This window comes from Pristiophorus japonicus, chromosome 16, assembly GCF_044704955.1.
Source record: "Pristiophorus japonicus isolate sPriJap1 chromosome 16, sPriJap1.hap1, whole genome shotgun sequence".
Taxonomy (NCBI): Eukaryota; Metazoa; Chordata; class Chondrichthyes; family Pristiophoridae; genus Pristiophorus; species Pristiophorus japonicus.
The window spans coordinates 87,024,729-87,042,070 of NC_091992.1; the positions used below are offsets into that span (position 1 = coordinate 87,024,729).

General features: G+C 45.3%; 1 protein-coding gene across 1 annotated transcript in view; it reads left to right on the forward strand.

The window, feature by feature from the left end:
- The window catches only part of LOC139226633 (myosin-16), a 326,697-nt gene that overhangs the window by 115,324 nt on the left and 194,031 nt on the right, over nucleotides 1-17,342 (forward strand). Inside the window, exon 3 of the mRNA XM_070857530.1 lies at nucleotides 1,762-1,848. Within this exon, the coding sequence (XP_070713631.1) occupies nucleotides 1,762-1,848 (87 nt within the window). The remainder of the gene's footprint in view (nucleotides 1-1,761; nucleotides 1,849-17,342) is intronic.

The following is a 17,342-nucleotide window of genomic DNA, read 5'->3' on the forward strand; positions in this document are numbered from 1 at the left end:
TATATGCACCTCACACTGTGATTTTTCTTATTTATTGAGAGACGATTACTTACAGATGGAATATTTCCTGGTCTTTGAATATTAAAACCCCAGCAGTATGCTTGTTTTCCATTATCTTCAGCCTTGTTTATCATTTTCATAATTCAAGAGTTTCATATTTTTGCAGACATTGGCATTTTTTGAACCAGAGATGACAAACTTTGAAACTGTTTTGTCTGAGTTGACAATCATCTTTGAAGTAGTTGGCTGCAATCGGCATTGTCCATCCAGGGGTTTGTAAACAAATGGGGCCAACCACCATCTGGCCAACTGTCTGTACACGCATGGCTCTGGAAATCATGTGTAATGCACCTTGAGGGGCCGAGAACGGTTGTGATCGCACCCCACCGCACCATCCACCCCCATACTGATTTCCGCCTTTCTTTGACTCATGTTGATCTTGTAGGAAAATGTTGCCCCTATGAAGTGTTAAATTGCAAATATTGAGGAAATTAAGTCAGCAGGGACATCGTTAAGAAAGTGATTAATTTCTACTGGCAAAAAGGAACAATAATTTGAAAGGCAACTCCATGTAAAAATATCTTACTATTGGTAAAGTTTCACACATTTTAATGCTTGTCTGATGCAGTAATTTGAATCGTTAAATATTTATCAGCATATAGCTACATTGTTTCTGTATGTCATTTACATGAAAGGAAGCAATAGAGATTTTTTGTTTAGACCCAATTACTTGAATTTTTTTCTTCTGAGAATTGTATAACGATTACTTCTACTGAAACTTTTAGACGTCAAGGTTAACTGTATGGAAAAGAAAGAACTTGCACAAATTGAATGCCGTGTTTCCTACATTGCAACAATGATGACACTTCAAAAGTACTTCATTGATTGTAAAGCGTTTTGGGATGTCCTGATGTTGTGAAAGGCGCTATATAAATGAAAGTCTTTTTCTTTCAAAACTCCCCTTATTCCACAGGTTTTTAAATGTATAACTGATTTTTTTTAAAAAGGCCTTATGGCTGCTTTTTCGAGGCCTAAGAATTTCATGGGCATTCACTGGGCAGAAATTGAGCAAATAGCCCAACTCTCTGCCCTTGGAGGCCCTTTTCCCAGTGATGCACTCGATCTGTCAGGAGAAAACTTGACAGATTGCAAGTTCCGAGTTTTAGCACATGTGCAGCATGTACCTAAATCCGGAACATGTGCGGTCCCTACGGACGCGTGCGCATCTCGTACGCGGTCGTAGAAGCCACAAATTACGGCCTTTTTTTTCCATTCTTTCCTTCTTTCCATTCTTTCCCAGGACTTGAACCTTGTGGAACTCTGTATGTCCATGTTCTTCCCTAGACCTTTACTAGAGTTTTTGCAAGCTTTCTGCTATTAACATTGGGTCATCAAGCAAAGTGATGTAGAACCTCACATATTGGTGATACAAAATGATACATTACCTCACACAAAATATGCTTCCAATTGGTGAATCCGCCATGCAATAATATAATATAATATATGGAGATAAAGAATTTAAATTCTGCGTTTTGTAGGCAAACTAATCATAATGATGATTAATGTTTTGATCTTATTAATGGCATAGATTTTAATAAAGCTGCAACATTGAACTAAAGGCGACCAATGTTTATCTTAACCTTTAACTCCGAGCAATCATATTGAAACAATAATTTAATGTGGCCATGATTTTATTATTAAGTGCACCACTAGATAGTGGTCCCATTGAATCTGTTTTTAAGCCTTTTATCTTTTCTGCAGCACACACTGGAAGACCTACAAATTGAGGAGGACAAAGTAAACCAACTGACGAAGTCTAACAGCAAACTGCAAACACAGAGAGAAGAGGTGAGTGCGCACCACTCATTGGGCTCAATTTTGGCCAGGATTGACCAGCCAAGCTCAAAGAGTTCTGTCACTTAACAACAGCAACTTGTATTTATATAGCGCCTTTAACAACGTGAAATGTTCCAAGGCGCTTCATAGGAGTATTTTGAGATAAAAATTTGACACCCAGCCGCATAAGTAGAAATTAGCACAGGTGACCAAAAGGTTGGTCAAAGAGGTAGGTCTTAAGGAGCGCCTGGAAGGAGGAAAGAGAGGCAGAGAGGCAGAGAGGTTTAGGCAGAGAATTCCAAGGCTTGGAGCCGAGGCAACAGAAGTCACGGCCACCAATGGTTGAGCGATTAAAATCAGGGATGCTCAGGAGGGCAGAATTAGTTCAAACATATTATGGGAGGCTACTTATAATCTTCAATAATCGGTGATGAGATTATTCCTTGACTTGTATTGATAATGACATTGGAAAGCCTACTTGCCCGCCTTTATTAGAGTAACACATATGAACGAGAAACTATTCCACACAAATGCTGGTTGAGCCAAATTATATGAAAATTGTAACCTTTCTTAATCTGTTTAGTAGAGAGACCTCTCAGAATTAACATTGTCAGCTTGGCTCAGTTAGTATTACTCTTGTCTCTAAGTCGAGAAGATTATGGGTTCAAGACTCATTCTGGGACTTGAGCATATAATTTTCACTTCACATGTTCTGCACAGTACTGAGGGTGTTGCATTGATGAAGATGCTGTCCTTTAGATAAGATGTTAAACTGAGGACCCATCCACCTCTTCAGGTAGATGTTGAAGATTGACGATGACATTAGCATTCATCTGATAGCCGTTTGTGGGGCTTTGCTGTATGTAAAATGGTTCTTGTTATGTGGGTAAATGAGGCAGTCATTGCATTTCAACGTAGCTTTTTGTATGAAAAGTGTTTTGGGATGTTCCTGAAAAACATGAAGATGGACAAAATAAATGTAACTTCTTAAATGGGCAGCCTTGCTTGAGCAGGTCAAGTGGATAGGTGAATCTCGTGCTCCAACCTCGCTCAACATTTACAAATGCTTCTTCCCGGTTGAGTATATATCCAGAAGTCCCTTATCCAGAACCACCCCTCATCCAGAACCATTCCCGGCTGCTCCAAGATGAACAAATTGAAGTGCTTCCTCGCTGCTGACTCCTGCAATCGCTGACCTGACCCTGCGACCCACCGCCCCCCCCACCCCCCCAACGATCTCTCTGCGCACTCCCAGCCCCAAGCCAGCCAGCCCCGATATCCCCTTGCTCAGTACCTGTACCATCCAATTTAACATGACCACTCCTCGTCCTAGAAAATCCCTTATCCAGAACAGACCAGGTCCCGAGGGTTCTGGATAAGAGAGAGTCAACCTGTATTCTGATTGTCAATGTGCAAGTAAAAATTATGAAACTATGGATGGTTAGTAAGTTGATTGGCCAAGAATAAGTGTGACAAAGGTTGTGCATATGCCCATTTTTTTTAGAACATTCTCAGATAAACCACATAATGTTCCTGGTTCCCTCTGCAATAAATAAACTACGTAAAACTCCCTGGGGTGAAATTATGAGAATGTGTTAAATAAATTCTAATTTTCAGTGCATTTTCACACACTGATTGTTTCGTCTATTTGAAGGGTAGAAATAGAGAGGAACATTTCTTCTTGTCTCTCTGAGTTCTCTGTGCTGTAAACATTGAGGGAAGATTTGCCGTTTTCAATATTTCCACTGAAGTTGTCAATAAATACATTTAGAATCTTTTACAACTTTACTGGAAATAGTGGACATGAGAAATTTCCTTAAACATGTAGAGGTAAAGATTTAGTGAGATTTTATAGTAATGCACAGGTAAAATATATTGTGAGATACAGGTAATTTATATAGCGAGATACAGGTTGGTTATGCAGTGAGATACAGGTTAGTTATGTAGTGATATGCAAGCTAATTCTGCACTAAAATTCAGGTTAGTTATAATGAGATTCAGGCTAATTTTGCAATGCGATACAGATTAGTTATGTAGTGAGATACGGATTAGTTTTATCGTGAGATATGAGCTAATTATGTAATTAATTGCAGGTTAATTATATAGTTCAACATGTTATTTTTGTTATGATGGATGAATGGAAAACAATTACTTTAATTTATTTCAGTATGGCACAATATATTCCAACAGTTTTTGTTTATGAATGTTGGAGAACAATGGCTGAGTTCTGTTTAATGATTTCAGTGGAAGTGGCCACAAATTGCCCTCCTGGTATGACACTCTAAAGTGTAGGGTACCGGCTGCTGGTGCTGAGGGTAAAGGAACTGTGACTTCAAAAGGAAAGTCTTCACAGCAGCTGGTCTCAATGAGTCGTGGTAGTTTTACATTTGACTTGAGGGTTCAGGTGAGCGAAAATTTTAAAAAGTCAAAGAATAAGGAGAAGGCGACAGAGCAGGGTTGCACTGGGGGAAATGAAAACCAGAGCATGACAGGAAGGGACAGAATGTATAAACATAAAAGTGAATCTGAAAGTGGGTTCAAAGCAGAAAAAATGGTTAAAAAAAACAAATTTAAAAGCTCTTTATCCAAATGCACACAGCATTCGTACCAAAATAAATGAGTTGACGGCACAAATAGATACAAATAGTTATGATCTGATAGTCATTACAGAGACGTGGTTGCAAGGTGACCAAGACTGGGAACTAAATATTATGGGGTATTTAACAATTCGGAACAACTGACAGAAAGGAAAAGGAGGTGGAGTAGCTCTGTTAATAAAGGCTGAGATCAGTGCATTAGTAAGAAATGATATTGGCTCAGAAGATCAAGATGTTGAATCAGTTTGGGTGGAGACAAGGAGTAATAAGGGGAAAAAGTCACTGGTGGATGTAGTCTATAGGACCCCTAACAGTAGCTACACTGTTGGATGGAATATAAATCAACAAATAATGGAGGCTTGTAAAAATGGAATGGCAATAATCATGGGTGATTTTAACCTTCATATTGATTGGACAAAGCAAATTGGCCAGGGTTGCCTTGAGGAAGAGTTCATAGAGTGTATCCGGGATAGTTTCCTTGAACAAGACATTGCGGAACTAACCAGGGAGCAGGCTATCTTAGATCTGGTACTGTGTAATGAGACAGGATTAATAAATGACCTCCTAGTAAAGGATCCTCTAGGAGTGAGTTACCATAACATGGCTGAATTTCAAATTGAGTTGGAGGGTGAGAAAGTTGGATCTCAAACCAGTGTCCTAAGCTTAAATAAAGGAGACTACAAAGGTATGAAGGCAGAGTTGGCTAAAGTGGACTGGGAAAATAGATTAAAGTGTGGGACGGTTAATGAGCAGTGGCAAACATTGAAGGAGATATTTCATAACTCTCAACAAAAATATATCCCACTGAGAAGGAAAGATTGTCAGAGAAGAGATAACCATCCATGACGAACTAAGGAAATAGAGATGGTATCAAATTCAAAACAAGGGCATTCAATGTGGCCAAGACTAATGGGAGGTCAGAGTATTGGTAAACCTTTAAAAGCCAGCAACAAAAGACTAAAAAAAAATACAGAGAGGGAAGATAAATTATAAAAGTAAACTAGCACAAAATATAAAAACAGATAGTAAGGGTTTCTACAGGTACATAAAAAGGTAAAGAGTGGCTAAAGTAAATGTTGGTCCCCTAGAGGATAAGACTGAGGAATTAATAATGGGGAACAGATATTTTGTATTGGTCTTCATGATAGAGGACACTAAAATCATCCCAATAATGGATAATCAAGGGGCTATAGGGAGGGAGGAACTTAATACAATCACTATCACTAAAGTAGTACTCGGCAAAATAATGGGCCCAAGTTTCGGGCCGCACCTAGAACGGTGCAGCCCCGACCTGGACGCCCGTTTTTCGCGCTCGAAAGTGCACCTAAAAAATACTTACCGATTCTCGGGCTTCCTGCAGGTCCTCTGGAGCTGGGCGCGGCGCAGCATGAGCTGTGGGGGGCGGAGCCAGGTCCCTGCGCCGGAAACAGTGCCGGGATCTCTACACATGCGCACTATAGTGGAAGCGCATGTGCAGTAGCTCCAGGTGCCCAAAACTGTGTGGGAGGGGCCCCAAAGCACACAGCCCCTAGCCCTGGCCGAATGGCCTCACTGGGGCGGTATGGATCACACTGCGCCTCCCACTTCCTCCCTTCAGCTGGCCCCGGACCCGACCCGCGCTCCCCCGCCCCCAGACCCGACATGCGCTCCCCCGCCCCCGGACCCGACTCACGCTCTTCCCCCCCCCCCCCCACAAGACCCGACCCGACCCCCGGCCACCTACCTTTAACTCCGGTGCTGGGGGCGGGCCCCGCCGGAAGTCTTGGGCCCAGCCAGGCTGGACCCGGTCAGCCTACCTCTCCTCTCTCTCTCCCTCCCTCTTTCCCTCCCTTCTCCTCTCCCTCTCTCTCCCCCTCCCTCCCTTTTTCTCCCCTCCCTCCCTTTTTCTCCCCTCCCTCCCTTTTTCTCCCCTCCCTCCCTTTTTCTCCCCTCCCTCCCTTTTTCTCCCCTCCCTCCCTTTTTCTCCCCTCCCTCCCTTTTTCTCCCCTCCCTCAGTTTGGAACAGATTTTTTTTTCAAAAGGGGGCATGTCCGGCCACTTACACCCATTTTGAAAGTTTAGGCAGTGAAAATCTGTTCCAAACTGAAACTGTTCTAACTGACAAGAACTGGAGCAAACTAAATGCCAAGAATTGCAATTTCTAATATACTCCATTCTAAACCAGTTGCTCAAAAAAAACAGGAGCAACTCAGGCCGAAACTTGGCCCCAATGGGACTAAAGGCGGACAAGTCTGGTGGTTTGCATCCTCGAGTCCTAAAAGAAGTGGCTGCAATGATAATGGATGTATTGGTTGTAATCTACCAAAATTCCCTGGATTCTGGGGAGGTCCCAGCGGATTGGAAAATCGCAAATGTAACTTATGTATGTAACTATGTAATACTTGCCACCAGAGAGCGTGACTGTTGGAGTCCTAATGCTCACCTGCACACATGTGCAGGGCCAGTATAAAAGGTTGGCTGCCATGTTGTTTAGGCACTCTGGAGTTGTAATCAAGATGGCCACGGTCACACTAAGTTTAGCTCACAGTACTTAGCCTCATGGAGTTCTTCTATACCTAACAATTGGCGCTGAGTAACAGAATACGAACCTTCATGCAACCATGGCTGCCGTTGGAATATTAGAGAGATTTCGTAGAGGGTGATGATTGGGAAGCCTTCGTCCAGCGTCTCGACCAGTACTTCGTGGCCAATGAGCTGGAAGGAGACACTAACGCGGTCAAGTGCAGGGCGGGTCTCCTCACCGTCTGTGGGCCTAAAATATACGGCCTCATCAAGAATCTGCTCGCACCGACAAAACCAACGGAGAAGGAATATACAGAGTTGTGCACGCTGGTTCAGGACCACCTCAAGCCGAAGGAGAGTATCCTCATGACCAGATATCATTTTTACACGCACCATCGCTCCGGGGGCCAGGACGTGGCGGATTATGTCGCTGATCTGAGACGCCTCGCGGGACCTTACGATTTTGGAGCTGCGTTGGGGCAAATGTTGCAGGACTTTTTCATGCTGGGCATCAGCCACGAGATCATTCTTCGAAAGCTGCGGGCTGCCGAAAACCTAGACCTGAACAGGGCAATCGCAATCGCCCAGGCATGCATGGCCACGGACGATAACACCAAACAGATATCTTCTCAACATCGAAGCTCACCGGCAAGTACTGTGCATAAAATGACGTTGCTAGCAGGCTGAACTGCATATGGCAGGGCCTATACATCTACGGCTGCAAGACCTGTGATGACTCAGAGTCCGCCATCAGGGGTGAATGTGAATCCATTAGCACCGTATTGGCGCTGCGGGGCTAATCATCGGGCCCATCAATGTCGATTCAAGCACTACGTGTGCAAAGGCTGCGCAACAATGGGGCACCTCCAGCAAATGTGCAAACGTGCTGCGACACACCACGTGGCAGTGGATGATTGATTCGGCGCGGATCACGCAGCACAGGCAACTCAGCCCGAGGAAGAAGTGTATGGGGTACATATCTTCACCACCAAGAGACCTCCTATAATGCTGAAAGTCAAATTAAATGTGGTTCCGGTATCCATGGAGTTGGACACGGGTGTGAGTTAGTCAATAATGAGCCAGAAAGCTTTTGAGAAACTGTGGGGCAATAAAGCACAAAGGCCCAAACTGAGCCCAATTAATGCAAAGCTGCGTACCTACACCAAAGAGCTCATATCAGTCATTGGAAGTGCGGCAGTGAAGGTATTGTATAATGGAGCTGTCCATGACCTATCATTGTAGATTATTCCAGGCAATGGCCCAACACTATTCAGCAGAAACTGACTAGAAAAGATTAGATGGAATTGGAACGACATCAAAGCACTATCTTCAGTGGATGACGCCTCGTGTGCTCGGTGTTGAGCAAGTTTCCCTCACTATTCGAACCAGGCATCAGCAACTTAACAGGTGCCAAGGTACAAATCCATCTAGGCCCCGATGCACGGCCTGTCGATCACGAGGCTCGGGCGGTTCCGTACATGAGGGACAAAGTTGAGCTCGAACTGGACAGACTCCAACGCGAAGGAATCATATCGCCAGTCGAGTTCAATGAGTGGGTCAGTCCAATTGTTCCGGTGTTGAAAAGCGATGGCACGGTCAGAATCTGCGGAATCTGCAAGGTAACGATTAACCGAGTCTCACTACAGGACCAGTACGCGCTGCCCAAGGCAGATGACCTGTTCGCAACGTTAGCGGGGGGGATGTCGTTCACCAAGTTGGACCTAACCTCCGCCTACATGACACAGAAGCTGGTTGAATCTTCGAAAAGACTGACGTGCATCAACACACACACAGGGCTATTTATATACCACAGGTACCCTTTCGGGATTCGCTCGGCTGCAGCCATTTTCCAGAGAAACATGGAGAGTTTGCTGAAATTTGTTCCGCGCACCGTTGTGTTTCAAGGCTACATCCTGATCACTGGTCGTGACACCATCGAACATCTACACAACCTGGAAGAGATTGTAAGTCGCCTAGACAGAGTGGGACTCAGGCTGAAGTGCCCCAAGTGTGTTTTTCTGACACCGGAAGTCAAATCTTTGGGGAGAAAGATTGCAGCAGAAGGCATCAGGCCCACGGACTCAAAGACAGAGGCCACCAAGAATGCACCCTGACCACAGAATGTGACGGAGCTGCATTCATTCCTGGGACTCCTCAACTATTTCGGTAACTTTCTACTCAGGTTGAACATGTTGTTAGAACCTTTGCACATGTTGTTACGTAAGGGTGAAGACTGGGTTTGGGGCAAACCTCAAGACACAACCTTCGAGAAGGCCAGGAACCTGCTATGTTCATATAATTTACTTGTACACTATGACCTATTTAAACGTTTAGTGCTAGCTTGTGACGCCTCATCGTTCGGGGTCGGCTGTGTGTTACAGCAAGCCAATGTATCGGGCAACCTCCAACCGGTTGCATACACGTCTAGAAGTCTGTCTAAGGCTCTAAGGAGAGAATCTATAGTATGGTCGAGAAAGCGGCGTTAGCATGTGTATATGGGGTTAAGAAATTGCACCAATACCTATTTGGACTTAGGTTTGGGCTTGAAACTGCCCACAAGCTGCTCATTTCACTGTTTTCAGAGAGCAAAGGTATAAATAGCAATGCTTTGTCCCGCATCCAAAGATGGGCACTGACGTTATCCACATATGATTATGTTATCCGCCACAGACCAGGCACTGAAAACTGCCGATGCTCTCAGCCGGCTACCATTACCCACCACTGGGGTTGAAATGGCGCAGCCCGCAGACTTGCTACTGGTCATGGATGCTTTTGAGAGTGAGCGGTCACCCGTCACAGCTCGCCGGATCAGGACCTGGACCAGCCAGTATCCTGTGCTATCATTAGTAAAGAGTTTCATCCTAAATGGGAACTGGTCAGCCGTTCCCGGGGAAATGCAAGATGAAATTAAGCCGTTTCACCGACGCAAAGATGAAATGTCCATCCAGTCGGATTGTCTCTTATGGGGTAATCGCATGATTTTGCCAAAAAATGGCAGGGAAACGTTTATATGTGACCTACCTATACAGTACCCACCCAGGCATTGTCATGATGAAAGCAATTGCCAGGTCGCATGTTTAGTGGCCCGGCATTGACTCGGATTTGGAGTCATGCGTACACCAATGTAACACTTGCTCGCAACTGAGCAATACACCAAGGGAGGCTCCACTGAGTCTGTGGTCATGGCCCTCCAAACCGTGGTCCAGGATGCATGTAGATTTTGCCAGCCCCTTTCTAGGAAAGATGTATTTAGTAGTTGTGGACGCTTACTCCAAATAGATTGAATGTGTAATCATGTCATCCAGCATGTACACAGCCACCATTGAAAGCCTCTGGGCCATCTTCGCCACCCATGGCTTCCCCGACGTCCTTGTCAACGACAATGGACCATGTTTCACCAGCTCTGAATTCAGCAAGTTTATGACCTGCAATGGCATCAAGCATGTCAGGTCTGCTCCGTCTAATGGTCAAGCAGAGCGGGCAGTCCAAACAATCAAGCAGAGCATGAAATGCATGACGGACGGCTCCCTGCAGACCCGCTTGTCTCGCATTCTGCTCAATTACCGGATGCGACTCCACTCGCTCACCCCGGGTTCCCCCTGGCAGAGTTGTTAATGAAGAGAGCCCTCAAAACCAGGCTCTCCCTAATCCACCCAGATCTTAATGATCACGTGGAAACCCAGCAACACCGGCAGAACATGTACCACGATCGCGTCGCTGTTTCACGTGACATTGATGTTAACAACCCTGTGTTTGTCCTGAATTACGGTCATGGTCCCAAATGAGTTGCTGGCACTGTTTTGGCCAAGGAAAGGAATAGGTGTGTATAACCAAACTGTTAAATGGCTAAACATGCAGAAAGCATTTAGATCAGACCAAATTGCGATTTACTGACAACCAGAAACATCTTGAAGCAGACATCACCATCGACAATCCACCAACACACACCCAACCAGCAATCGACCTCGCTGTCAATCATGAGGATGAACTCTCCGTTCCTGACAATCCGGTCAGACCAGCCGCCGTACAGTGCAGCAATGGTCCGGCCAACTCACACGCCAGGGTTTGAACTTAGACGATCAACCAGGGAACGAAGGGCTCATGATCGCCTCAACTTGTAAATAACTTGTACCGAAGACTTTTTAGGGGGAGGGGGGAGGGTGTTGGGGGAGTGATGTTATGTATGTAACTATGTAATACTTGCCACCAGAGGGGGTGACTGTTGGAGTCCTAATTGTCACCTACACACACGTGCAGGGCCAGTATAAAAGGTTGGCTGCTATGTTGTTTAAGCACTCTGGAGTTGTAATAAAGAAGACTAAGGTCACACTAAGTTTAGCTCACAGTACTCAGCCTCGTGGAGTTCTTCTATACACAACAGTAACGACCCTATTTAAAAAAGGAGGCAGACAGAAATCAGGAAACTATAGACCAGTTAGCCTAACATCTGTCAATGGCAAAATGCTGGAGTCCATTATTAAGGAAACAGTAGCAGAATATTTGGAAAACCATAATTCAATCAAGCAAAGTCAGCATGGTTTTATGAAATGGAAATCATGTTTGACAAATTTGGTGGAGTTCTTTGAGGATGTAACGAGAAGGTGAACCAGTGGATGTGGTGTATTTGGATTTTCAGAAGGCATTCAATAAGGTGCCACATAAAGGGCCCAAGTTTCCACATGATTTGCGCCTGATTTTTAGGAGCAACTGGTGGAGAACGGACTATCTTAAAAATCGCAATTCTCCACATTTTTTTTTTCTGCAGTTCTAGTCAGTAGAACAGTTCCACTTTGGAACAGAATTTTTTCTTCAAAAGGGGGCGTGTCCGGCCACTGACGCCTGATTTCAAAGTTTCCACAGTGAAAACGTACGCCAAACTAAAGTAGAATGGAGTAAGTGAAGATTTTTGTAGAACTGAATAAACCTGTTCTACACATTAAAAAATCAGGCGCAGGTTACAAATTAGGCGTCCAGAACGAGGTGGGGGGGGGGGGAAGGGAAGTCATTAAATTCTACAATCAATCCTTATTTATACTTCTACAAATATTATACAAATAAATCCAACCTGAATAAACATTTATAAGCAAAGAAAAGATTAAATAAACCATCTTCCTACCTGTGTGAAAGTGCTTCAGCCATCGTTCGTTCCCGCGGGGGGTGGGGAAGGAAACCGTCGTTTATTGCCAGGGAGGGGAAGGAGACAGCGGTTTGTTGCCGTGGAGGGGAGGGAGGGGAAGGAGACAGCGGTTTGTTGCCGTGGAGGGGAGGGAGGGGAAGGAGACAGCGGTTTGTTGCCGTGGAGGGGAGGGAGGGGAAAGAGACAGCGGTTTGTTGCCGTGGAGGGGAGGGAGGGGGAGGAGACAGCGGTTTGTTGCCGTGGAGGGGAGGGAGGGGAAAGAGACAGTGGTTTGTTGCCGTGGAGGGGAAGGAGACAGCGGTTTGTTGCCGCCGTGGAGGGGAGGGAGGGGGAGGAAACCGCCGTTTGTTGCCGTGGAGGGTGGGGAGGGGAAGGAGACAGTGAGAAGAGTAGCCTCAGTGCCGATGTGCTGATGGCAATATGCTTTTATTAAAAAATGTTCAAAAATTAAACAGCTACAAAGAACTACAAAAATGGCCGAGTGACAATGTTTCCTTCACACTGCGCGTGCGCGAACGCTGCAACGCGCACGCGCAGCGTTGCCGGCAGGAAAAAAACTAATTTAAATAGTACCCACTCCCTCCCACTTACAAAATCGGCGCGAGTGTAGGCTCCGCCCCCCTGGGCGCCACGCCAAACAGACAAAGAGCTGCAAAGCGCTCGAGAATAGCGCGTTTTTTTTCTGCCGCTGTTTTAGGCGTGAAAAACGGGTGCCCAGCTCGGAGGGGCGCCCGTTTTTTATCCTGTGGAAACTTGGGCCCATAAAGTTACTGCACAAGATAAAAGTTCACGGGTTGGGGGTAATATATTAGCATGTATAGAACATTGGCTAACTAACAGAAAACAGAGAGTCGGGATAAATGGGACATTTTCTGGTTAGCAAACAGTAACTTAGTGGGGTGCTGCAGAGAACGGTTCTGGGGCCTCAACTATTTACAATCTATATTAATGACTTGGATAAAGGGACCGAGTGTAATGTTGCCAAGTTTGCTGATGATACAAAGATGGGTGGGAAAGCAAATTGTGAGGAGGACACAGAAAATCTGCAAAGGGATATAGACAGGCTAAGTGAGTGGGCAAAAATTTGGCAGATGGTGTGCAATGTGGGAAAATGTGAGTTTATCCACTTTGGCAGAAACAATAGAAAAGCAAATTATAATTTAAATGGAGAATAATTGCAAAGGGCTGCAGTACAGATGGACCTAGGGGTCCTTGTGCATGATACACAAAAAGTTAGTATGCAGGTACAGCAAGTAATCAGGAAGGCAAATAGAATGTTGACCTTTATTGCAAGGGGGATGGAGTGTAAAAGCAGGGAACTCCTACAACTGTACACGCCGTTGGTGAGGCCACATCTAGAGTACTGCGTACAGTTTTGGTATCAGTATTTAAGGAAGGATATACTTGCATTGGAGGCTGTTCAGAGAAGGTTCACTAGGTTGATTCTGGAGATGTGGGGGTTAACTTATGAAGATAGTTTGAGTAGGTTGGGTCTATACTCATTGGAGTTCAGAAGAATGAGAGGTGATCTTATCAAAACATATAAGATAATTAGAGGGCTCGACAAGGTGGATGCAGTGAGGATATTTCCACTCATAGGGGAAACTAAAACTAGGGGACATAGTCTTAGAATAAGGGGCCGCCCATTTAAAACTGAGATGAGGAGGGATTTCTTCTCTGAGAATTGTAAATCTATGGAATTCTCTGCCCCAGAGAGCTGTGGAGGCTGGGTCATTGAATATATTTAAGGTGGAGATGGACAGATTTTGGGCGATAAGGGAGTAACGGGGTATGGGGAGCGGGCAGGGAAGTGGAGCTGAGTCCATGATCAGATCAGTCATGATCCTATTAAATGGCGGGGCAGCCTCGAGGGGCCAAATGGCCTACTCCTATTTCTTATGTTCTTATGTTAAGGCCCATCAGGCTAGTTCTTGAGTTGGGGAAACTGGCAGCACCTGTATTGGTCTCACTCAATATAAAAGGTCCTTGAAAGTGGAGAAAACACATAGCAGTCAGGATCACTGCTTCCTCATGGTTTACCATTGGCAGTACAGTCTCAAGCCACCTAGGCCCCACGCTTTGCAATTCCTTTCCCAGTGCTCACCCACTCTCTGCTTTTCTAAAAATCTTCTCAAAAACCATCTTGTCACTAAGCCTTCAATCAGCCTACTTCTGACCAAACTCTCTCTCTAGCTTGGCATTTGGTTCCTTTTACTACTCGGAGAGAAGAACAAACTTGCATTTATATAGCGCCTTTCATGACCTCTGGGTGTGCAGAAGCCCTTTATAGCCAATGAAGTACTTTTGAAGTGTAGTCACTGTTGTAATGTAGGAAACGCTGCCACCAATTTGCACACAGCAAGTACCAGATAACATATTTTAACGAGGTTGGTTGAGAGATAAATATTGGCCGGGTCACCGGGGAGAACTCCCATGCTTTTCTTCCAAATAGTCGTATGGGATACTTTACATCCATCTGAGAGGGCAAACGGGGGCCTCAGCTTAACGTCTCATCTGAAAAAAGGAACCTCCAACATGGCAGTACTCGCTCAGCACTGCACTGGAGTCTAAACCTGAATTATATGCTCAATTGTTTGGTGTGGGCTTCAACCAACAACCTTCTGATTCAGAAGCAAAAGTGCTACCGACTAAGCCACATGGCTTGTAAAGTGCTTTGGGGAGGGGCGGGTTGTACATTAAAGGTATGGTATAAATGCAGGCTGGTATAAAATTGCAAACTGCAATTAGTAACTAATTACAGTTTTACAGACTGAGATTCTTTGCCCTGTGCAGATTACTGGTGACCTAGCTGTGAACAAGCTGTGATTTTTTTTTTTCCCCCATGCAGCAACAGTAGATAATGAATTTAAAGTACCACAGGTCGAACCTCTCTTAACCGGCACTCCCTTATCCGGCACCACCCCTCGTCTGGCACCATTCCCGGCTGCTAGTTGGCGCATGCGCAGAACGCGGACAGCCCAAATCCCTCCTTCCCCTGTATCAGAACCTACATTACAAAGAAATTCGTACAGGGTACTCACCAATATAATCTTTCTCCTCTCTGTCGGGGTTCGTGGCTGCCTACGCCTCGTCGCCCTGCTGGAACTCCCGCAGCCACCGTCCTTGGGCTGGCCGCTCCTCGCTCAGAGCTCCCTCCAGGGGGTCGGGCCGGCGGGCCACGTCCTCGTGCCCACTCGGGCCGCGCCGACTCTTCGAGGCCCGCCGACACTTTGGGGCCCACTTGAGCCGCCGACCTCGGGTCACCCCGCCGCCGCCCACCCCCCCCCCCCCCCCCAACCTCCCCCAACCTCGGGCCGATCACCTCCCTTCATCCGGCAAAATCTCTCATCCGACACAGGCCAGGTTCCGAGGATGCTGGATAAAGGACGTTCAACCTGTATTTGACTGATCTATACAACCAATTAGCACAGATCATTATAAACATACACCACCACACATACATGTAAGGGTTATGGTTTCAGAAAATAAACAACCACTAAAGTAATGATCACTTGAACCATGTTCCATGGCATTTATAATAGAATTGCTGGGCCAGTGATGAGTAAAACTGTGGCAAACAGGCCAGACAAACATTGGTTGAGCATCTAAAAATAGCACACAGCTGCAAATGGGAGCCAAAACTTTGAAAATGACTCCCTTTGTGTTGCGGTGATCAATTTTGTTTTGCTTCAGTGACAGTTCACTGGAGCTCCATGTCTGCTGTCCAAGGGAACAGAAAGGAATCAGGTTAGCGATCCAATGAAAAGAAATAAGTGCACGTGGAGAAATCTGAACTAAAAGCAGAACATGCTGGAGGTAAACAGGTTCGGCAGCATCTATAAAGAGAGATGACATTTTAAAGTTTTCGGTGTAGAACCCTATATTAGAACTCGGAACTGGTAAAATATGTTTGCACTGCTCAAAGTGTGGTATCTTCTACGTTGGGTACGGTCCCTTCTATAAACAGGGGAACCATTAATTAGGTGACAACTTCCCCAAACATCTACGTCCTGTCTGCAAGTGTGGCTCAGCACTTCAATCCCCCTTTCCATATAAATATGGTCCAACAAAGGGAAACCCACATGTCTGCAATTAGCTGCATTCCCATAGGGTGTAAATATCCCTTTAAGTGGCACAAGCACTGAATTGGGAAGCCATGTGTTCATATATTGCCCTTTAATTTCTTGGAAGTGAATGAAATTCCAATCCAACAGTTTGATCTGAATACAAGATAAAGCTGCTGGTTTAGATCATTAAACATCAGAACAATGTTGTGCGTCTTGAGTGAATGCTTGGCTTCTCCTTTACCAGTAATCTAATTAGGGAAGTGAAGCATAGATCCTTGGCTCTCAGCAACACCAACAGTATTTTGGTATAGAAACATAGAAAATAGGTGCAGGAGTTGGCCATTCGGCCCTTCGAGCCTGCACCACCATTCAATATGATAATGGCTGATCATGCAACTTCAGTACCCCATTCCTGCTTTATCTCCATACCTCTTGATCCCTTTAGCCGTAAGGGCCACATCTAACTCCCTTTTGAATATATCTAACGAGCTGGCCTCAACAACTTTCTGTGGTCGAGAATTCCACATGCTTACAACTCTGAGTGAAGAAGTTTCTCCTCATCTCGGTCCTAAATGGCTTACCCCTTATCCTTAGACTGTGACCCCTGGATCTGGACTTTCCCAACATCGGGAACATTCTTCCTGCATCTAACCTGTCCAATCCCGTCAGAATTTTATATGTTTCTATGAGATCCCCTCTCATTCTTCTAAACTCCAGTGAATACAAGCCTAGTCGATCCAGATTTTCTTCATATGTCAGTCCTGCAGGAATCAGTCTGGTGAACATTCATTGCACTCCCTCAATAGCAAGAATGTCCTTCCTCAGATTAGGAGACCAAAACTGTACACAATATTCAAGGTGTGGCCTCACCAAGGCCCTGTACAACTGCAGTAAGAGCTCCCTGCTCCTATACTCAACTCCTCTCGCTATGAAGGCCAACATGCCATTTGCCTTCTTCACCGCCTGCTGTACCTGCATGCCAACTTTCAATGACTGATAGAAACATAGAAACATAGAAAATAGGTGCAGGAGTAGGCCATTCGGCCCTTCGAGCCTGCACCGCCATTCAATAAGATCATGGCTGATCATTCCCTCAGTACCCCTTTCCTGCTTTCTCTCCATACCCCTTGACCCCCCTAAGCCATAAGGGCCATATCTAACTCCTTCTTGAATATATCCAATGAAGTTGCAGCAACAACTCTC